General features: G+C 42.9%; 1 protein-coding gene across 1 annotated transcript; it reads right to left on the reverse strand.

Moving 5' to 3' along the window:
• Positions 1-381: 381 nt before the first annotated feature.
• Positions 382-22,146, reverse strand: F12 (coagulation factor XII). The gene is made up of 14 exons (XM_063292067.1): positions 22,053-22,146; positions 17,544-17,580; positions 15,578-15,677; positions 15,303-15,373; positions 14,948-15,055; positions 14,363-14,497; positions 12,048-12,152; positions 10,967-11,138; positions 10,285-10,385; positions 9,931-10,204; positions 9,044-9,180; positions 8,340-8,483; positions 6,289-6,437; positions 382-958 (listed from the first exon to the last, which is right to left on the reverse strand). Exons 1-14 carry the CDS (start codon positions 22,113-22,115, stop codon positions 803-805), a joined length of 1,752 nt encoding a protein of 583 aa, XP_063148137.1. The 5' UTR covers positions 22,116-22,146; the 3' UTR covers positions 382-802.
• Between the last annotated feature and the right edge of the window lie 1,744 nt (positions 22,147-23,890).

Consider the following 23,890-nt stretch of genomic DNA (forward strand, 5'->3'; position numbering starts at 1 on the left):
GCTCTCAGTTACTTGGAAACAACCAGCACATATTCCCTAAATTGTCTTCTCCAAATATAAGACTTGGTTTAATGTCATGAGATAAGCAATAAGGCTTCAATGAGTTTTTCATCTGGGCCAGAGCAAATTTGCCCTCCATGCTTTCGAGTCTCCTAATAGAATTAGTGTGGACGTGGAGTGCCCTCTGCTGTTCAGTGTCTATGGAGATTAATAACATCTGCTGAAAAGAGGCATATCTTCCCTTCCCCCATCATATTTTGCTGAACTTGGTCAAAACACAAATAGGCATGAACTAGATTCATAATTCTGATACTCCTATGTGAAAAGTTCTTCTGCTGAGAGTTCAACATTGAGTACTCAAGGGCTTCGTTAGCTGGGCTCCAGCTTCCACAGGAAAACCTACCTATTCAGTGTCTCCTCAAGAATGAAACAGAAGAGATGCCTGTTGCTCAGATGCATTTGGCATGTAGAAGAAATGTGAGGTTTCAGGAGACAGTGCAGACAGCTACCCTTCTGGAGTTTATACCCTTCCTAGCAGAGATGAGGAAGCAGTCAGACTCAAGCAGTAGGGCTCCCATTTTCTCAGTAAAGATTTTCTCAACCTACAACTTGGAGCCTGAACATGTTGATGGAGGGTGGTTTATTATCCAGTAAACAATACACACAACTGCTGTCCTCTGATTCTGCAATGTTCAGCATCTAGCTGAGGGAACTGCACATACAATAAGAGAGAAAAAGACAGGAAGAGAGCTGCTGCACGATCTTCGATTTCAATTTCTCTGGCATTCCAGTCTCGGGCTTGCTAATGCATGTTGCTTTGAATCCAGCTGAGGTAGTTAGCAACGTTGGTGTAAACCCCAGGTTTGTTCTCTTGGGCACAGCCTGTGCTCCAGCTGACAATGCCACGGATGGTGGCCTTGCCTTGCTCTTCACATACCAGGGGCCCACCGGAGTCTCCCTGCAACACAGAAGGGGAGGAAGATAGATCAGCAAAGGCCAGGATCAAATCCATTCCCTCCTCAGTTTCTCTTAATGAAATTGGCGGGGGCTGCAAATCCATCTGCCTAGCCTGCTCCCATCCCATTGCTTCCTGAGACCCAGTGAATGCACCACCATTTCTTGGCTCCTGGCTGTTGGGATTCTGGCCTCGGTCATTTTCTTTTAAAAGCAGACTCCCCACAGGGCTTGTTTTAACCCTGTCTCTGTCCTCTCTGCAAAATTGGTGCAGCACTTGTTCTGAAGGGGGAGCACTTAGAGATACATCAGAAAAACCATTAAAGGATGTCTGACTTCACTGAAGCGGAATCTCAGAACAGCAGGTATTCAACAATTCTGCACCTCTTCATTTCTACTTAAGATTAATCAAATAAGGTTGTTTAAAGTAGGGAGAAATAATTGATAAAACAGGACGATATCAGCAAAATAAAATATTAGGTCCATGTTTAACATTCGTACATACTCTTAGTTTAAGGATGCAGCATGGTGCTTTCTAATGGGATCAATCCATGAGGCTAGAGCAAGGGGACATAATCTCCTGCTCCCCAAAGTCTTGAGTGCAGTCCCCAAAGCCACTTTTAGAGGATGGTACACACACATCCTTCCAAGAATATAAAATCATCTTTTCTGCTACAGAGTATATCCAAAGCTCTTCATAAACAGACAAGTTCCAAATGCAGAGATCTAATTTAACTATAAACATCTTAAAATCTTAACTTGGTTAGTAATAATATCTAGCTGAAAAGGAACTACCAGTGGACATAACCAAAGCATAAGCACTCATGTTCCTTCAGAGTTATTACATCTTCAGCATAGGAAGGACGATAACCAGCCTTTTTAAAGCATTAGTTGAGGAGTTCAGTAAACCTGAATAAGGTTTTTTTTTGTTGTTGTTGCTATGGAACTATCCTACTTTTTAATTCATAAGAAACATAGTGGGTTTTTTTAAATGAGACCATCCTAAATTTGTCCCCACGTTTTAATATTTAATGCAATGTAAGGGGAAAAATTAAATACATGGGAATTAATCACATGAACTTATTTAATTAAATTTCAATTTTAAATCTATTTAATTTTAAAATAAATTTAGTTTTTGTCCTGCCCTTCTTTTGGAAGTTAGCTATCTGAATTTAGTAATGAAGGAGGAAGATAGTACTGACAGTCACTGGCAGATTGATGAATAGCTGGCCAATTCATGTTTTTGGAAGAAATGAAATATATGTGGACAGCATAATCAGATGTAAAGCTTTGAATATTAGAGCAAGGTTTTTCAAACTTTTTCAGGCCATGGAACCTGTCAATTATAACAAAAATTGGAATCCCTGATCAAGAAGTAAAGCACTAGGGTATAAAATCGGCAATAAAATAAAAAATAAACTATCGTAAATGCAAAACTAAGTGTTCTGATATAAAGAAAATAAAACTTGAATTCCACAATTATTTGGAAGGTTGATGTTTTAACTAACACATCAGTGCTTTGGACATTTTCTTGTTATTATACAAATATGTTCAAATGCTGTTTTCTTCTCATGGAGTTCTGCATACTTGTTGTTGTTTATTCGTTTAGTCGCTTCCGACTCTTTGTGACTTCATGGACCAGCCCACACCAGAGCTTCCTGTCAGTCGTCAACACCCCCAGCTCCCCCAGGGATGAGTCCGTCACCTCTAGAATATCATCCATCCACCTTGCCCTTGGTCGGCCCCTCTTCCTTTTGCCCTCCACTCTCCCTAGCATCATCAGCATCTTCTCCAGGGTGTCCTGTCTTCTCATTATGTGGCCAAAGTATTTCAGTTTTGCCTTTAATATCATTCCCTCAAGTGAGCAGTCTGGCTTGATTTCCTGGAGGATGGACTGGTTGGATCTTCTTGCAGTCCAAGGCACTCTCAGAATTTTCCTCCAACACCACAGTTCAAAAGCATCGATCTTCCTTCTCTCAGCCTTCCTTATGGTCCAGCTCTCGCAGCCATATGTTACTACGGGGAACACCATTGCTTTAACGATGCGGACCTTTGTTGTCAGTGTGATGTCTCTGCTCTTAAGTATTTTATCAAGATTTGTCATTGCTCTTCTCCCAAGGATTAAGCATCTTCTGATTTCCTGACTGCAGTCAGCATCTGCAGTAATCTTCGCACCTAGAAATACAAAGTCTTTCACTGCCTCTACGTTTTCTCCCTCTATTTGCCAGTTATCAATCAAGCTGGTTGCCATAAACTTGGTTTTTTTGAGGTTTAGCTGCAAGTCAGCTTTTGCACTTTCTTCTTTCCCCTTCATCAAAAGGCTCCTCAGTTCCTCTTCGCTTTCAGCCATCAAAGTGGTATCATCTGCATATCAGAGATTGTTAATGTTTCTTCCAGCAATTTTAACTCCAGCCTTGGATTCCTCAAGCCCAGCATGTCGCATGATGTGTTCTGCGTACAAGTTGAATAGGTAGGGTGAGAGTATACAACCCTGCCGTACTCCTTTCCCAATCTTAAACCAGTCCGTTGTTCCGTGGTCTGTTCTTACTGTTGCTACTTGGTCGTTACACAGATTCTTCAGGAGGCATACAAGATGACTTGGTATCCCCATACCACTAAGAACTTGCCACAATTTGTTATGGTCCACACAGTCAAAGGCTTTAGAATAGTCAATAAAACAGAAATAGATGTTTTTCTGAAACTCCCTGGCTTTTTCCATTTTCCAGCGGATATTGGCAATTTGGTCCCTAGTTCCTCTGCCTTTTCTAAACCCAGCTTCTACATCTGGCAATTCTCGCTCCATGAATTGCTGAAGTCTACCTTGCAGGATCTTGAGCATTACCTTACTGGCATGTAAAATGAGTGCCACTGTTCGATAGTTTGAACATTCTTTAGTGTTCCCCTTTTTTGGTATGGGGATATAAGTTGATTTTTTCCAGTCTGATGGCCATTCTTGTGTTTTCCAAATTTGCTGGCATATAGCATGCATTACCTTGACAGCATCATCTTGCAAGATTTTGAACAGTTCAGCTGGGATGCCGTCGTCTCCTGCTGCCTTGTTATTAGCAATGCTTCTTAAGGCCCATTCAACCTCACTCTTCAGGATGTCTGGCTCTAGCTCACTGACCACACCGTCAAAGCTATCCCCGATATTGTTATCCTTCCTAGACAGGTCTTCTGTATATTCTTGCCACCTTTTCTTGATCTCTTCTGCTTCTGTTAGGTCCTTGCCATCTTTGTTTTTGATCATACCCATTTTGGCCTGGAATTTACCTCCAATGTTTCTAATTTTCTGGAAGAGGTCTCTTGTCCTTCCTATTCTATTGTCATCTTCCACTTCCACGCATTGCTTGTTTAAAAATAATTCCTTATCTCTTCTGGCTAACCTCTGGAATTTTGCATTTAATTGGGCATATCTCCCCCTATCACTGTTGCCTTTTGCTTTCCTTCTTTCTTGGGCTACTTCTAGTGTCTCAGCAGACAGCCATTTTGCCTTCTTGGTTTTCTCTTTCCTTGGGATGTATTTTGTTGCCACCTCCTGAACAATGTTGCGAACTTCTGTCCATAGTTCTTCCGGGACCCTATCTACTAAGTCCAGTCCCTTAAATCTATTCTTCACCTCCACTGCATATTCCTTAGGAATATTAGTGAGCTCATATCTAGCTGATCTGTGGGTCTTCCCTAATCTCTTTAGTCTGATCCTAAATTGTGCAATAAGAAGTTTGTGATCGGAACTACAGTCAGCTCCAGGTCTTGTTTTTACCGACTGTATAGATGTCTGCCACCTTTGGCTGCAAAGGATGTAGTCAATCTGATTTCGGTGTTGTCCATCTGGGGAAGTCCATGTATAAAGCCATCTCTTAGGTTGTTGGAGTATACTTATTAGGTCTAATAAAAAACAAAATAAAAACAATGATAAAGCACATGCCACTGAACTTGATTGCATCCACACTTGAGTCTTGAGCCACCTGTGCTCTGTTCATCTCTCCTTGGTTTCGTTGCTCTAGGCTCTTCAGTCAATCAGGAACCAGAAGTTCTACATGAGCATGGATGGTGTTATGGGCCTCATCCATCTCACAATTCTGTAGGATTTCACCACGAACACCAGTCATATCCTTTGGAAAACCCCAAAGCATTCAGGAATCATTTTGATTCTCTAGGGACAGACCATCCCAACTGGTCTAGAGAGGAGTGACAGTCCATCCAAACTATATCATGAAGTGATATGACCAGAACAATTTGTAATACACACCCCTCCAATCACTGGTTTCCTATCCAGTCACTCAGAAGCAAAAACTAGACTGATCATCTGGCCTGCTCAGTGACTTAGCCTTCTTATTTACTAAGAATCCCAGAGTTATCATAGCAGCCATGAAGACCTGAGCCACTGAAGTCTCCAAAAGACCTGGGAATTTCCAGAGATCATCATGGAGGCCACTGGACAACATGGGTGACATATCAACAGGATCCTCAGTCTGCCTGAGTCAGCAAAAAGAATACTAAATCCACTGTCAAACAAGACCACAAGTCAGCTGATGATTGTGTTGGGGGAGTAACCCAGTAAAGCACTCCCAACCCCACAGATCAGCTGTTTGGTATGCTTGGAGAGATACCCGGTTTTAACCAATGCTAAACTCACAGGTCTTCTCATCCGTTAAATCACTTCAGTGCTGTGATGGCAGATTGGTTCCTACCAGCTGATGACATCCAGAAAGGGAAAGGAGCACAAAGCCAGGCTAGGCTTAACCCACCCTGCATTCCTGAAATCAGGATGCCGCTACCCAGTAGGAAGGCAGAACACTACATCCAGGATAGGGATCAGCAGTGAGGACAGCAGATTTTATGCCTCTAGAGTCCAAAGATAGGTGGATAGCATTTCAACTGAGTATGGGAAAAGAACCAGTTTCCACTTCCCTGTAATATGTAGGTTTTGGCTGCAGCAGCTCTTAAGAACCTGAACAGGGGTAAGCATTTCTTGATATCCTCACAAAGTTATAAAGTGTAATCTTGATATGTTGGGATTATAGCTGAGAACTTCAGAGAGAAGAATAACATTGGAGAGAGGTGCAATGGAGCCTATTGGTCCTACAGAGTGTTACAGAAAGATTGGCATTGAAATCTAGGTTACGATATGGAAGCCTTTTCTTCTTCAAATCTATTTTGGGATAAAGGAGGCAACCTGGATTGAACAGAGATACAAAGAATGAACAAGGGGTTCTGCACGTGTGGCTATATGGGAGGTTCACAAGAAACCTTCCTAGCTTGATAGGCTCTGCCCAAAAGGCTGGACTTCCAGAAGGCTCCCCATGCTGACTCTACTTCAGGTAGGTTTACCTGACATGCGTCAATTCTTCCTTCTAGGTATCCAGCACATAGCATGTGTTGGGTAATGTGGGACCCATGTACCTCTGGGGAACGGCACTGCTCATTAGGAATGATGGGCACATCTGCCTCCTGCAGACGTACAGAGAGTTTGTCAGCTCCTGTAGGGGAAGAACAGAGAGAGGCCAAGTGAAGAAACACATTGACGGACATGAGACCTTGTTCCAGTTTTTGTCAGGACCTCTCACACATGGCATTTACTCTGTTTTGGCACTGGACCCACATACTTGTGTTCCACAGAGTTGTCCCCCTTCGTCAGCCCCTTTTCTTCTAGCTTGGCTGCAGTGCAGCACAAATGGCAAATCTTCTGTTTTACCATTTGCAGCACTGAAGCTCTGTAGAACTTGGGCTGTTTTCCCATTCACTGGACCTCTTGCCTTACCTACCTCCTGTGGCCTGAATTAGAACATTCTGGTAGATTTAATAGGCAGCATGGTAGCAAATTCAATCTTAATTCTCTTATCAGTTTTTACTTTCACACTTTCTGTAAAAATGACCCTGCTTGATATTCCTTGCTTCTATAAACAGGATGTGCTAAAGTCTTGTCTCACCATGCCTTCCAGCCTCTGGGCTCAAATGAACCATTATTCTCTCCCCAGCACACACACACAGTTCTTCACTGAAACCTGTACTCATGGGTGAAGCTGTTGGGGAAAACACCTGGCTGCAGATCTGCAGTATGCCATCCTCACAGCTTGCAGTGTAAGTTTATCTAGAAAAACAGGAAGAAGGACATCTGGGTGGCCAGGCTGCGTTTTCTTCATACCAACAGGTCAGGTTTGCAAATTGCTCAGACCGCATGAAAACTGATACAGGGGGACTGGGGAGGGTTGGATAATAATTTATTTTTTTTCCCTTCTGCATGGAGCACAGACAAGAGGGCTTTTGTTACTCCAGGAACTGCTGGAACTCAGAGAGGGTGGGGCCTTGACTGAAGGATGATTTTTGCTTTCTCCTGTTGGTCAATAAGAGAGAGAACTGATTGGGTCCTGGTATTCTCTGCCTGTTCTCAGAATTCTGAAGTTTCCAGGAATGAAGACAATGAAGACAAAACGCTTCGAGGAGCTCAGAAATGGAAACTGCGCTGCATGGAAATTCTCTTAGAGAGCGTTGGGTGTCAGGATCCCATCGCTGGGAAGAAATGATCCCCGTCAAGACAGCTAGGCCCTGTCAACTTCATTTGCCTTATGGCCGTTGCAAAAATGTATGACTGCTCTCAGCCTCAAACCACCTCTCTTGTAAGGAAGAATTTAGTTTAGTCCTGCATGAAGTGTTTTTGCTAATCAGACAGTAAATGAAATTACTGCTGCTCTTTAAAGCTGCTTTCTTCAACCCAGTGTTCTCTAGATGTGTTATTCCTATATTTGCTAAACAGCAAAACTGGGAATTATGGGAGTTGTTTTCTGGGGAGCATCAGGGTGGAAAACTGTTTTAAGGACACTGTGTGCTAGACCTGAAAGCAAACATCTGAGCAAGACACCAGCAAGTTTCAGTGAGTCACTGTACTGGTATAGTTTAAGATTGTAAAAACCAATCTGTAAATTGCAGTCTGTAAGTATCTGCTATAGTCTGCCAAGAAAATGTTGCAAAAGCATTATCCCCCCAAAGGGTCAGACATGACTCGGTGCTTGCACAGGGGACCTTTCACCTTTTTCACAAGTAGTATCTTGTTCCGTTTCCCCAGAAGTGATGGCTATCTACCTTGCCTAACATTAAATCAGAGGCAAGATGCATCTGAGTGCCAGTGACTAGAAAACACAAGTGTGAGAGGGCTATGGCCCTTGTGTCCTCCTGAATGCATTGTACCTGGCTCTGCATCTGGGAACTCAGGACTGGGTTACATAGTCTCATCAAGCAGGTTCTAAGGGGCAGGAGGCAAAATGGGACAACATTGTGCTTTTCCTCTAACTAAGTCAGAGGATGCTTGATATAGAATGGTGGTCAGCCAACCAGGTCACCCTCAAGTCTGTTTATCTGTTATCTGTTTATCACTTCCTCCTTACCTTCATACATATGTCCCCATCCTGCAATCTGGCAGTGTTCACTGCTGTCAGCTGCCTCCAAGGAACCAGGCAGGCATATAGGCAAAATGGAGTTTGAAAACTCAATACAACGTCCTGGGGACTTTTCCTTCAATTGTATCAGAGCTGGGGAGAATAATAACAAAGAGGCCCAAAGTGAATTGGGACTCACATATGAAGATTTCAGGAAACAGGCAGACTGAATGAAAGAGTAAAAAAACTGGTACTGCTCCTGATGGAGTATGGCTGAAGACATGGAGACTTAGACTGAAATGAGACTCCTCCATTAAGAAACATATGACCAAATTCTGCCAAAATCCAGCATTATGTTTACTACAGCATGCTACAGCTGCATTGCATGGATTAGGGTCTAATAGTAAACCTGGGGCTCTCTGGATAGTGATTGATTATCACTCAGATCACTCCCATCTACATGGTCAATTGTAATCTTACTGATTCCTCACCCATCAGCTAGGAAGTTAAATTCCTTCTGAAAGTTGCTTGTCCTTGATGGGACTTGAGATGTGCAATGGACACTCTAAGATGAACTAGGCATTCTTTGCACTATGTCTGGGAGAGACTGGATGCTCATTAAGAGATGTTCATTTACAAAGCGGGAGAGAGTGGATGGAGTGGATATTTGTGGATAACCCTTGAGGGCTGGATTTAAAAAAAGAGGTTCTCACCAATATCATGCTGCTTAGTGATCTGTGAATAATTCTCATGCAGTTGATACTTCTGTACCTGGAATTTCACTGTGCCTTCAGTGCTGGTGTTGTAGAAGATCTGGCCAAGCACCACTGAAATTCTAGACACATCTGGCCTAAAGGACAAGATGTATGTTCAGCAGAATTTTCTGGGGTGAAAGCGAGATTCTCTAAAGGAGACTTTAACAAGGCACCTTTAGATGTCTTGAACTGGAAACCCCATAATTCCAACATCTCAAGGGCACTATGTTATGGAAAATTTATATAGATCAGAAGTAGGCAATATTTTGAGGGAGGGGGCAATAGGCAGGGCCAAAGCTAAAAGTGGAGACAGAAATTCTTTTTAACTCTCTCTCTTTTTTTCTCTTACATGTCTTTTTCTCTCCTCCTCTCTTTATACCTCCCCATTCTATGTAGCAGACCATCAAGAAAGGAACAGATCACTAATGCCAGAAATCTCAACTGAATGCTTCAAGGGCTTTTGAATTAGGCTAATGGACTCATCTACGTAGGCCAAGGGGCAGGAACACCCACCTACTTTTGTTTACACACCAGTAATTAAATGTTTAGATAACTGTAATATGTTAGATGTGGGGCTGTCCTTCCCATTGATCAGAAACTTACAGCTGAGGCAGAATGTGGTAGGTTGCTGAATAGGCAGCTAGCTGTGCAGGTGTTACACTACAGCTAAACAACTGCATGACTGCCAATTAGCTACTGAATCAGGTTGGCCCTAAGGACACCTGCTGGCAGGCTGCCTTTGCCATTACAGGCCTGGTTAGTCACCAAGATCATTAGGAAGATCCTGCTGAGTATACTGAAGTCCCTAACAGGTGAGTAACAGTCATAGTGTGGAAAAGACTTGCCTGAATTCCAGACAATGTGCAGCAGTTAGGATCCAGCAGGAAGCAATGAGGCTTCCTCCACAGAATTGCTTTCCAATGTAGAGGGAAGCAAGGTAGGGATGAGCACCAGGAAGTGACACCATACCCCCTACGATACGGCTGCGTGAGGAAATGACCTTTGTATAGCGCTGTCCACAAACTGGAGCTGAGCCAGTGCCAGACTGGGGTTTGCTATTCATCCAGCTTGGAGGCGTCTCCTCCACAGGTGCTCCTGTTCCTTTTATGATCAACTCACCTGTGGAAAAACAGCCTGGCTCATTCACTTCTGGGGTTCAGCCATACTTCAGGACTTTCAGAGAGAATGATTTGCCTTACCAGCAGTTTGGGGATGACAATGGGTGATATTACAGTATTCCCAGGTGATTTGTCTGTCTCGCAGCAAGAAACACCAGGGCTGGGTGTCATTATCTGGATTTCTGCCCAAAGAAAATGTTTAGGACTTTTCAGGTTGAATAGCATTCCTTGACAATATAGCTTTCCCTCTCCTATAATTTCAATTTTTCTTCATCTGTCCCACTAGGGGCAGTTGTAGCTTCTTCATCCCTGGATACTTTGCTGTCTCAACCCCTTATATTGTCTCTTTCTCCGATTCTTGTTAAATGGCTCTACTTATCTTTTCCACTTGCGCCTCTAACTAGAGCATAAATGTGCCCTGTCAATGTCTTTTTTTTCCCTTGTGTCCCAATGAGGTTGCCTTCATCTGGCCTTCATTCCATGGGTGAGACTGCCTTAGGGCATCCTTAGTTGACCCACTGTGGAAGTAGCTTTTCTCCTCTTATTCTGATACCTTCCAAGGACAGCCTCAAGGTATGTATAGTCTGTTAGACTTGGTTACCCTTGGAGGGAAGTGAAGTGGGTGCAGTGACTTGAAACAGATGCAGTAGAGGCAAGATGAGGATTGGCAGTGGGGCAGTATTGTCTTATGACAACTCAAGAGTAGGTGGATAGCACTTCAGCTCACCAGTGGAGAAAGGCCCACACTAAAACTGTGTCTCACCTGCAGAAGGCATGTTCTCCTAGGCCCAGGCTTACTGCATTGCTGAGTTTGATGGAATACTCCATAAGTAGGATGGGGGAGTCCCAGGGCAGGCAGGGTGCCCCTGAGGAACTACTCTGAGCCATTCCTCGGTATAGGTGCCCATTCCCACTGTAGCAGATCTGAGTGTGATCTAGGGCATAAAGAGATCAGAGATGGATTGTGAAATGTTGAATAAAAATGTTAGGAGTCTGACTCCCATTATTTCAGAATGTTCTCAGTCTTCTGGGTCACATATAGGGGGCAGCTCAAAATATTTTGTTACTTGAGAGAGAAGCATCTACAGGGAGCATCCACAGAGAGAGAAAAGCACCCACAGAGCGTGCTCAGAAAATTCAAGATGGTGGCCAAGATTGTGATCTTGACTTTCTTAATATCCTGCCTCCCCACAATGCCCCTGGCTTGAAGTGATGGACCACATATAACAGATGAGTCTGACTGACAGTTGAATTAGCAAATAGGTAGTATCTGATCAGGAATATGTAACAAATACCTCTGTTTTCTTCTTTGTCAACACTTTATACTACCAACTGCCAGCCTTTTCCACCTGAGGCAACCACTTCATCCTGCTGCCTGCTAGTACTGCTTGCACTCAATTTTTTTGTTCTTTGAAACAGCTTTACAGCAATGCTGGGTCAGAGGAATAAAGATGGCCCTGTATGAAGTTCCTATTGCAGGGATCATCCTAACCAGGGCTGCCCCTCTTCAGTTAATGGATATTTGTAACCCACAACCCATAACTCAGATTCAAAGCTTCCTTGACTTTATCACACATCCAGCAGTAGCAGCCCATCTGTCGATGACATCAGCCTAGGAAACTATAAAATATAATTGCCTTGATTGGGTATGTTATCCAGAATTCAAAAACAAGACCGAAATATAACAGATTTAATTTTTCTCAGTGGGCTCGTAATTTCATTTTTATTATTATTATTTTTTTGTTTGCATATGGCATATCTGCCAATTCTCTAACCATTCTTTAGCACAGCTTTAGTGCTAATCGTGAAGATGGATATATGAAAGGCGAGACCTATAAACATACCTATGTCACACAGTGGCCCAGAAAATCCTTCAAGACAGCTGCACACCAAGTTCTGACCCAGCTGTACACACTGGCCTCCATTCAGACAGTGGTTGCTTCTGCACGCTGTGGGTCCCAACAGAGAAAGACACAGAAGAAGCTGTCACGCCAGCTCAGACAATGGCTAGTGTTGGCTTTGCACCTGGATCTCCAATGAGCCCACCTTCCTTGGTGCCTTCCAGGCTCCCTGCCACTCCTGATTTGATTATTTTATTTTATTTTATTTTATTATTATTCTTTTCTTTTCTTTTCTTATTTTAAAATACTTTTTTAAAAACTGGGGGAAACTAGCATTACAGAGCAAGGCAATAGTCTGTATTTCCAGGGATGTCTTTGGCCCACATAGGCATTCAGAGGCTTTCTTACAAAATCAAATGGTGGGTGGCTGCCTCTCATGCTTTATTTGGAAATATGCCCACTTGCCCAGGAAAAAAAAGACAGAATTAAGCTGAGGTGGTAAAGAACTTCCTGGAGGCTAGAGGGGATGTTTATTTTGAGGCTTAATTTGTTATTCAAACCCAGCCTGTTTGGCTAATTTACAGTTCAAGATATTATATGAACCCAGAAAATCAGTTAATTCAATAATGTTGTGCAAACATGATCTATAAGAAGCGTTACTGTAATACTGGGACCTAAGCACACATTGCACACGAATGCATGTAGCAAAAGTACAAGTCTTTTAAAGTGTGCAACTGCTGTAAAAAAAGGCAGGTTCCAGGCTTAAAGTAATTACGAAGGGAATCAGACACAGCTGCCAATAAAATCATGCCCCAGTGGAAATCTACAGTGAGACCACACTTGGAGTGCAGTCCCTACATCTTAAAAGTTGTATCATGGAGGTGCAGAACTGGTACAAACAAAACCATTAGGGGGTAAAAAAAGGTGCAGAACTGGACAATCAAAACCATTAGGGGGCTGGAGCAGCTCCCCGCCAAGGAATGACTTCAGCAAACCGGGCTCTTTAGCTTGGAATGAAAGAGAACAAGGACAGACACAGTAAAATCAAGCATGGCGTAGATCATATGGCTAGAGAAAAGGTTTTCACCCTCTCTTGTCAAGGTTATTCAGGAATGACAGAAGGAAGTACTTCAGTATAGCAGAGAGTTAAGCTGTATGGAATTTGCTGCCAGCAGATGGGATTCAACAGCTTTGTGGAACATCTGGTTTTCAATGGCCACTAATACCGGTGGCTATTTACTTCCTTCTGAATCATAGGCAGCAGCACGCCTTAAATACTGGTTGCTGGGAAGCAAAAGTGGAAGGGGTCTATCAGCACCAATCTACGTTCGTGAGCTCCCCAAATGCATCCAGCTGGCCACTGAGTGGCACAGAATGCTGGACTAGAAGGACCGGCAGGACTCCTCTTACATGAACTATTTTAAAGAAAAAAGCTATTTCAGGAAGAGCTATTTCAAGGAGTAAGGAGTAAGAACACTCTCACACAAACATCTCCAAGTGAATGCATCCCAAAATATTGTTTTCTTTGTTAAAAAAAATCCAACAGCCTCTGGATTTTTTTGAAAGAAATAGAAATACAATAGAGTAGGTAGTACTGAGCAGTGAACCAGCTTGCTATATATTAGAATGGTATATGCAGTCCACCTTCCCTTAAGCTCTCAGAGCAGAGAGATGCAGATCTTATATGGTGTCATGCCCCTAAGTATGAGGTTTATATGACTTCTATCCCCCCTCTTGGAGGGAAGGGTCTCTCTATCTTTTACACAGAGTATATCCTGTGTGGTATTTTCATTTACATTGACCACCAGGAAGCACCACATGATCGGTTTTATCCTTTATTGGGACTCATCAGATGTGGCTACCCATGTCGGATGAGTTCCCATAACTGGTCATGTGGTGCCTTCTAGTGGTCAATGTAATGGTGCTGTCTGACTTGATATGTTAAAAAGATAGACTTCCATAGATCAAGCTTGACTTCTGGGACTAGTTTTAGTTTGAAATGCGATCTTTTTTCAACTTCCCAATCTAGCCAATGGCCCTAGGATTGCCTACTGGTCTTCCAGCCCAGTAATAACCAGACCTGATTCTGTTTAACTTTTTGAGATCAGCGAAGGTCAGTTAGATGCTGCCAGCCGCTAATAGCAACTGCTATCTTTGGTAATACCTACTATTTGAGCCTCAGGGAAAAGAGTAACTGCCCTAGGGTGGTCTTACTTCATCAGATAGTAAAGTTTATACTTCGGCCAACAGGCAGTGGAGAAAACTCTCCCCTTTGTTTCAACATAATTTGTGTATAGCTTGCATCTGCCACTTCTGACCCTTTCCATGCACAGTCTTGCAGTGAATCTTCTTTCTGTCACAGCGGCACTCCTTCAGTCCAGTAGAGGGAAAATACTGCAGCCAAGTTTCCTGCTTGCCAACATGCAGCAATCTTTGTGTTCCAAAGCAGCCTTCTGTAAGGTCAAGCCACAGGATGAGACTGGTCTGAGTTCACATCAACCTTCACCAATACTGCCTGATCACCTGAGAGATTTAAAAAACACCCTACCCCACTCCACCCCACCCCACCCCACCCCACCCCACCCTGCAATCCAGAGGAAGCCTATAGCACTCATTAGAATATAGAAGACTTTAAAAGTTGCCTGGCTTCTTGAAAGTGCCATTACTATATCATAAAACTCTCTTTATTGTTTTGGACCTATATGCTACCAGAAACATAAAGTTATCAACCCGCACAATATGAAATCCAGGAGCTCCTTCTGAGAGGGAGATATGGCTCTCAGTCATTCAGTTTGATGCACTGTAGGCTCCTGTAGGCGCAGGAAGGAAAAGCACGACTTGATGTTTACCTTGGGCATGCAAAGACCTCTTTACCTGATAGGACTATAGCTCCAGAATCATACCTTTCTCACAGCGTCTCCCATGGAAACCAGCTGTGCAGGTACAGTGGAACCCAGTCTTCCTAGCTTCACAGGCACCCCCATTCTGGCAGGGGTTAGGATCACAGTGCCCTGTAAAAAGATGGCTACAGGCTTTCATCCTTGGAAAGAAACATCAGATATTTGACTGTGTAAAAAACACAGTAAAGCATGAGCATCATGTGATCTTGGATATAAAATTTGACACTGCTGGTTGCGGCCATACCAGATGTATGTAAGATATATTAAGAGACTGACTGTGAATATTGCCCCTGGAAAAGTCCTTTGTGTGAGCCATAATATGCAGGCTTTAAAAAAAAAACCAACACTGTTAACTCACCTGTTGGCCTTTCTTCTTTTCCACAAAGCTTCCATTGTTGGTCTCGGTCATAGTTTTCTGTTGTGGCGCACCTAATAGGAAAGAGTCTTCTGTCATGCAAGGAATGCAGGGAAGATGGGCCAATGCCACAATTTGCACATTATGATTTCTCTTATATTTCTCAAGGTCAATCAAGGTCCAAAGTATCCTCTTCTTTGCTCCCTGCATGCTCCAGGGTCCTCATTGTTCATTGTTCATGTGAGCAATCAATACTTTTCTGGCCAATCAATACTTACCAGTACTGAGATTTAAGAAATGTACCAGGGAGACAGGAGTAGTGCATTTTGCGTTGGTAACGGAAAGGGAAATGGCAGGAGTCCTCACTGGATGCTGTCACTGCAAAGCAAAATGGGACAGGTCTATTTCCGGTGCATACAAGTACAAAAAGACTGCCCTATAGCATTCCTATTTCAACTAGTCATCTGGCAGGGCTATCTAGCTTCCCATCATATTTACACACCCTTTGACCGTAACAGAGGACATAGCCATTTTATGCAATTATTGTTTCATGGAATTCAAGCTCCATCGAGCATATCTTTTGAAAGGGCATCACATTTTCTCAACAAGAGACCCCTAAAGGCATCCACAGCAAGTTGACTTTAGGGCCAGCGGCAAATATCATGGAGGAACTGGTGGTGGTGAGCCACTCTTCCCCCACGTATCTTCATATATGATAATTCATTCTCCCTCACTGACTGCCAGACCTTATGTACCCCAGAAGCACAATTTATGCATAAAATAGATGTATGGCAATTTGGGGGGAAGATGTCAATTTAGTAGAAGAAGCTACCCAAAAATTATAGGATAAAAATTAGTAAGGAGTAAATCCAAGCAGCCAATGAGAAGTGAGCTTGCTGAATGAGCACTGTTGAGAATGACTCCCAGGAAGAACAGAAAACTGGTAGGGAATGTGAAATTGTACTGTAGACTGTAGGAAGTGGACATGATTTGGGGTCTGGAATCCTCACTCTATATCATTCTTCCAGGTCTAATTCGTTCTTTTTAAAAATATTTTGATTGTGTATTATCTCCCCCCCCCACACACACACACCAATTATTTCACAAGTTCAAATAGTTCCACACTTAACCCATGGATGGATAGACAGACAGACAGACAGATATAGATGATGATGATGATGATGAGAGATGATAGAGAGAGAGATGATAGAGAGACAGAGACAGAGACAGAGACAGAGACAGAGACAGATAGAGATAGAGATAGAGATAGACATAGATAGATAGATAGATAGATAGATAGATAGATAGATAGATAGATAGATAGATAGATGATGATAGGATAAAGATAGATATGAGAGATTGAGAGATTGTGAGATGGGATATAAATAGATAGATAAATAGATAGATAGATAGATAGATAGATAGATATGAAAGGTAGGTAGGTAGATAAATATAGATAGATGATAGATAGATATAGAAAAAATACCGGTAAGTTAATCCCTTCCCTAAAGCAACTTTTTACCATTTTATACTCTGCCCCCCCATTGTCTAGCTATAAACTGTGATCCTTCCTCCCCCATTCTCAAGAATGCCCCCACTTGGCCTGTGCTCGTGAGAACTGTAAATAGCCAGTTCTTTCCAAAGAATGGGCAGCAATCCTGTGATGAGGCTTCCACTCCCATTTTTCCCTGGTGAAAGATGATTGCATTTCTTAAGTGCTAGTGTGGTGGGGGGATGGAGGTGGTAGAAGCAACCTAGCCCTAATCATGATAATTTGAGGGCAGCTCCCAGTACATCAGCACATCAGCTGGTTCCTGCCCCCCTTGCCACCTCTCCTATTCCTCTTAGATGTGGCCGAGCCAGAGCTCTTGTTTTAGCTGTCCACCTGATTTCCAGCAATACTCCAAAGCAATGCTAGTCAGGAGATGATGGAGGAAGATCCAATTTCTTGGTGCTGCTCATGGTGCCATATTGGCCCCCAGGGCCCAACAGTGAAAGACGGGGTACCCCAGATGGCACCAGGTCCCCCTCAACCCTCAGGAAGGCTTTCGGGGGCAACTCCCACATCCAGGCTGAGCTGGAGGGGTCCAGAAGCAAGCTTGAACCTGATATGATAGCTCCCCTTCCCTGGCTGGCACAAAAAGGTCTGTGTGTGTATATGTGTGTGTGTGTGTGTGTGTGTGCGCGTGTGTTCAATCACCTCCAACTTTCAGAGATTTTATAGCATAGGATAGCTATACTTACCTCCATGTTTAACCTTGTGGGGCTTGCCGATTACACCCTGCCAAAAAAGCAAATGGCTATGTCACAACAACCTTACATAACTTGACATACCTTCTCTGCAAAGCAGCTTCCCATCCTGGAGTGCTTTCCAGGATAACAAAATACCTTGAAAGCTGCTAAGGGGCTTACACTGAATTAGTTTCAAAAGGAACTAAAAGGTCATCTGTAGTTTCAGTGAGGTCTAAAAGATTATCTTAAAAAGCTTTCCACTTTTTTGTAAGAAAAGCAATATATAGTATTTACAGATTTTCTGTCCTGTCCATTTTTACAAGCTGTCTTTTTTTATTAAATGATGCACACTATTTGGCATTTTTGCTTAGTATTTCTTCCAACATACAGGTAGTCCTCACTTTCCAACTGCCTCGTTCAGTAACCGTTCAAAGTTATGATGGCACTGAAAAAGTAGGTTTACGACCGGTCCTTGAATTTGTGGCTGTTGCAGCATCTCTGCGGTCACATGACCGCAATTAGGGCATTTCATAACCAGTGCACATTTATGACGGTCACAGCGTCCCACAATCACATGATCACCATTTGCTTAGTTGGCTTCCAACAAGCAAAGTCAGTGGGGAAACTGGCAATTTATGTTGGAAATGTGGACACATGAAGGGCACCACATGCTTGGTGGACTTGAAAAAAAGCCAGAACATTTTGGGTTCAAATACATACAGGGATACAAAGAATTTTAAAGACTAAGATTCAGCTGAAACCAGAACATTTTTCTTGAGATTAATGGAAGATTAAAAACTAGAAAAAAGCCATGGAAGATTATTTTTATATATGATCACTGTTGTGAGACAACTAAATGTGCAAAAATGGAAAGATTCCGAAATACAATGGCGGAATGGTTGGTGAAGATGATGGAACTAGCAGAGATGCCCTAGCCCAAATACTCAGACTCACAAGAGGCTGCTATATGAAATCTGATTTCGTAACAGCCCCGCCCGGCACAGGTGCAAGCAATCGTCAGAGTTGCTAGCCTGGGAAAGTAACCTTGAGCGCAGTAGATAATGCAAATACATTCCAGAGCAAAGCCAAAAGATAAGTACTCCCATCCTCCCGAGAAAGATGAAACACGCATCCTGCTAATGACATGCGAAACGTTACGATGTATCAAAGACATTGAAACGGCGAACATGACAGCAAAATTAACTTGTTTGCTTACAGAAAGATCAACTACTACATTTATTAGTGATTGGAAACCTCTTATGGACTTTTTGCTGAAAAAATAAAAAAAAAGAACTGATGATTTATGGATTTGATGATTAAGAAAGGGTAGATTATGAAAAGAAGGAAACTTTGATGTAACCCTAGAGAGAGGGTAAAATATAAATGTACTTATAATTGCTGTTAAGATCAGAAGTCACTTCTTTATTATACTTTCTTTTTATATTTTTTCTATTTCTTTTTCTTTATTTCTTTTTCATTTTTCTATTACTTTTCCCTATTTCTCTTATCTTTAACTTAAAATCTGTATTGTATTGTATTGGGGAAACTGGCAGGAAGTTGCAAGTCGTGTTCACGTGATGCTGTGCTTAATGACCCACTGTGATTCGCTTAATAACTGCAGAGGAATTGACATCTTAAGTACAGCACAGTCACATGACATTTCACTTAACAACCACATTGCTCAGCAATGGAGTTGCTGGTCCCAGTTGCAGTTGGTAAGCAAGAACTATCTGTATTTTGCAATTCATTTGTAGCACCCTTTTGATTTAAGACAAGCAAATAAATATTGTCCACTTAACAAAATCCTAGAACTGTTTGTAAATTGTAATGTAGTAAGTGAATATATGGAAGGTTATAACAGTTGGCTCTATAAGCTATTTTTACAGCTGCCTTCCTCAATACATGTTCTGGTTAGACTATGAGGTGACTAGGAAGTAAAATGGAATTCTTTATTTACAATCCAACTATATACGATCAATAATTTTCCTTTAATTAATAGTCCAATTCAAGGCCAACCAGGCAGTGGTAGAGAACTTGGCAAGACAGCGAAGTTGGGTTCAGCTGGAGAGCAAGGCGATGTCGCTGGACGGGACTTGACTGGAACCCACAGCAAGACGGCCAGGCAGGACTCAACTGGAGATTGAGGCAAGGAGGTGCGACAGGACTCAGCAGGAACTGCGGCAAGGCAACTGAACCAGCCTTGGCTGGAGGACACAGTAAGATTGCAAGGCAAAACTCAGCTATGGATTGCAATGAGGCCACAATGCTAGGCTCAACTGAACTCTGTGGTGAGATGGCAAGATTTGACTCAACTGGGCTTCTTGGCTGGAAGGCAAGACAAGACTCGACTGAGCTTCGAGGCAGGGCGGCAGGACGTGACTCGACTTGACTTCTTGGCTGGGAGGCAAAGCAAGACTCGACTGAGCTGTGAGGCAAAATGGTAAGACAAGGCTCGGCTGGATTGTGCAGCGAGGAGACAAGGCAAGACTCGACTGGGCTTTGAGGTAGAACGGCAAGGCAATGCTCGGCTGGGTTGCGCGGCAGGGCAAAAAGGCAAGGTCTGGAAGGCTGGGAAGGCTCTGGTTCCATAGCAGCTACAGGGCAGGGCTCCAAGAACAGTTCCAGCTTTTCTTCTTCTAAGGAAGCTGTTAGCTCAGTAGAACGTTTGTCTCCAGCAACCTTGCGCTGACTCCTTTTTATTTTGTTCTCTTTGCGCCGTTTTTCCTCGGGAACCAATCGAGCTTCCTTTTGCTTGGCGTGCTTTTCAGCCCGCCTCTCCCTTGTGCTGATTGGCGATTTTGAATCCAGCTCTTGGTTTTGTCCAATCGGCTGCTCAGGACTTTCCCACTTGGCTGAGTCACTCCGAGTTTCGATTTCCCCAAACTGACTAGCATAGGTTTCAATTTCCCCTTCCCCAGCCTCAGAATCACACTTGATCCTTACAGTACAGATATGTACAATTTCCATCACCCCTGTCAGTCAGAGAAAGCTGCTGTTGTAAGGTTACATTAACAGAATCTTGCAAATCTGAAAATACATCTAGCAAGGAAGTGGAACCTGCAATCCAGCAGATAATGTAATTGTCAGAAACTACACATTTCCCACTCTTGCTAGACAAGGATGGCAAACACTTTTCCCTTTCTCCAGCTGAAGACAAGAACTTCATCCAAAGAGAGCTGGAAAGAAGCAACCAGGACTACAGCAAAATAACTTATGGTTTATTGAAATGGTATGTGGGAATGACCTTGGGAGACAGGAGGAAGAGCCAAAGACTAGGCAGCAGTCAGACAAGCAGCAGCTGAGTCTGCAGAAGGAATGGGGCTGTGCAAACATCTCAGAAGGGACCCTCCCTAGTTTCTTGGACTGTAAAGGCAAGGGGGGAGAGATGTACTTTCAGATTTGCAAGATTCTGTTAATGTAGCCTTACAATAAAGATAGAGCTAGTATTCCTGGGTGTGCTGCTTGTCTGGCTACCTTGCAAGGCTGATACTTACAGAGAGAAGAGAGAAGAGAACGTGCTAGCTCTTACTGAAACAGAACCACCCACCCACTCATACACTTCTGCATGAACATTGAACTGAGGAGTTTGCTTATCCAATTACTTCCCATGTATAACACAGGTGAAGGTTAATGGCCTTTTTGCAGCAGGATTCCTTTTTTCTGCTACTTTTCAAATTGCACAGAGGGATCACCTTTGCAGAAGGAAAAACACACATACCTATTATGTCTTTTAAGAAGCACACAAAAGAGTGAAGCAACATTGTGGGGGAGGAAATCGCCTCGTGAAAGTTTTCCGACTCCTATTTGGGATTTAGTATGTGTGTGGGTGGTTTTATTTTGGAGGAGAAGTTAAAATTTTAAAAGTCAACATGAAAGCTCCCATGGGAACAGTTAAGAGCAGTGATTTTTGACCTCTGAAGTCCAAAATATAGATGTAAATGTTTAAAAAACTTCCAACTCTTAACAAAATGGTGTAGGCATGAGGAGGGGATAGGAAAGTGCCCTTAGCCATCCCGGATGACATGGCAACGAGTCCACACGACTTCCACCCACTTTCAGACAGGATCCCCAACAGTAATAGACATATCTGAGGGTGGTCCACCAATGCCATTGAGCATGACAGTTGAGCGCAGAGGAAGCCGTTTGTTTTCAACAATATATATTTTTCTCCCACAAGACAAATGAATAACAGTGAAGCATATTTCATGTCACAAAACAATAGACAGAAAAAAGCCTCCTGAGACTCACAAATCCCAGTCTTGTGCTGAGTCACTGGAGCTGAGGGCATATCACAAGCCCCGGGAATAGGTCTGAAATATTATGGAGCCCTTAAGGCAGGGCAGGATGAGAAATAGCTCTGCATCACATTCTTCACAACTCTAGACCTTACTCACTCCTCTTCCATTTTGTCTCCAGTTATATCTCCCTATACAGACAAATACCTTATATGGGACAGATGGGAGTTGGGCATAAATCCTAACAAATCAAACAAATATGAAATTTGATGTGCTGGAATCTCACCAAGAATAGCTCCCCTGGATTCAAAATCACAAACAGCAGGAGAAGCAGCAATTGAGCTGTCATGGTGGTGTCCGGGGACGGATGAAATAGAGAGGTTTTGTTCACTGCTTTAGACAGAAGAAACAGTTCCTGATCGATACACCTGAAAGCAAAGGTCTTTGTGTCAGGTTTACTCAGCAGGATGGAGATTGCACCATGGGGACAAACACCAGATCAAAACAGGCGGCTAGGAGCCAAAAATAAAGAAGTTTTAGTGTAAGTCCCCAGTGGGACCATGCATATTTCCTATGTGTCCCAGGCATCCTTCCTAGATGGCAAGGATGTCATATTGTGAGGATCCCAGCTGCACCTGCATAAAAGATGCAGAGAAACTTTGAAGGTGTATGTTTTCAGCAGGGGAAACTTTCTTCTGACATTTCAGTTACTGAAGAGTCCTGCTGGTCCAGGTTCTGATGATGAAAGATGTTGCCTACCTCTCCCTGTCTTGCTGCCCCATCTGCCCATAAACCACCTGTATATTCCTCCTCTGGGGCTATTAAAAGCTCAGTGGGAGGAAACATGGAATCAGCATGGGAGGAAAGTGTTTTTATCATAGCCCGGTCCAAATCACACTCTCATCAGCTTCCTCCCTGAATATGCCTATCATAAATGATGCTGGGAGTTTGGCTTGCAGATCAATACAAGGTGTTGCTTAGCTCTTATTTCCAAAGGTTATGTCTTCTTCCCTCTAAAAACCAGCCCCCATTTCTCTTTCTTCAGGCTAAATGGCCAGGAGTGCCTTAAGAAAGCATTCTGAGGACAAGAACAGTCATTCTCAATACTTAACAGCTACCAAATTGGCATTGGGTTTTCAGCTACCACTCACATTTCAGATACCTCTTTTGTACAAAAATAAGCAGCAGCCATGTCAGATCTGACAGGTTTACTCTTGCTCTGCTTGTTTTGGGTACAAATGATGGTGCTGCAGTCAGAGAATAAAGGTTCCAGCCCATAAGAGTTTTCTATCAAGCAACATAAATGTGTTTCTTACAATGAGAGCTTCTCGTGAGGGTCTTGCTCTCCAATTACTGCTGGGAAATTCAGCCTCACCTAATATACCGTAAGTATTTATAGCCATGAACTTGTGGCCAAGCCTGTGGTTCTTGTGTTTGCCTTGACCATATCAGAAACGTTCTGATCACGATTTCTATTTTCCTTCTTTTTGATTGAAAGACAATCTGGATAGAATGGTATTGTATGTGAGTTTCAAAACTAGCCAATCTGGTAAGTTTATCTCGTGGCTCACTAGGTTTGTAAAAATGTTTTCCTTATGTTTCCTAGAGAATGAAGTTCATTTATAGCTCTAACTGTATGCTGCAATTTTGCACATGCTTTGTTAGAAGTAAGTATCATTGAGTTGGTGGGACTTTCCATCCTGAGTAGTCATGTATTGGAACATTCCTACATTTAGCCTATTGTGTAACTGACTATAATTCATGGTGCATGCAAGACAGCAGTATCCTGCCTTGAGCAAACAGACTGGCAACTCCATGGAGGAACAGCTGGAGCATCTGGATTGGATATACCTCACGGACAGCTTTCCATGCTTTCCAAGCAGAATATGTGCCAGTGTGCATTTAATTTAGTTGTGCTTTTCCATGGGCAAAGGATGCTCTGTGAAGGATTTCATTCTTTTTGGATGGGGCATTTTTGCTGGAACTGCTGCCATTTGGCCACTGGTGATCTCTGGATCAGGAGACATCTGAAAGATGGCCATGTTGCATCTGTGGGGAAGAACAATGGGCAAATGCGAAACTGGCTCCAAAGACATGGCACTTCAACATGGCAGTGTCTGCTGA

This window comes from Candoia aspera, chromosome 2 (genome assembly GCF_035149785.1).
Source record: "Candoia aspera isolate rCanAsp1 chromosome 2, rCanAsp1.hap2, whole genome shotgun sequence".
NCBI classification, from domain to species: domain Eukaryota; kingdom Metazoa; phylum Chordata; class Lepidosauria; order Squamata; family Boidae; genus Candoia; species Candoia aspera.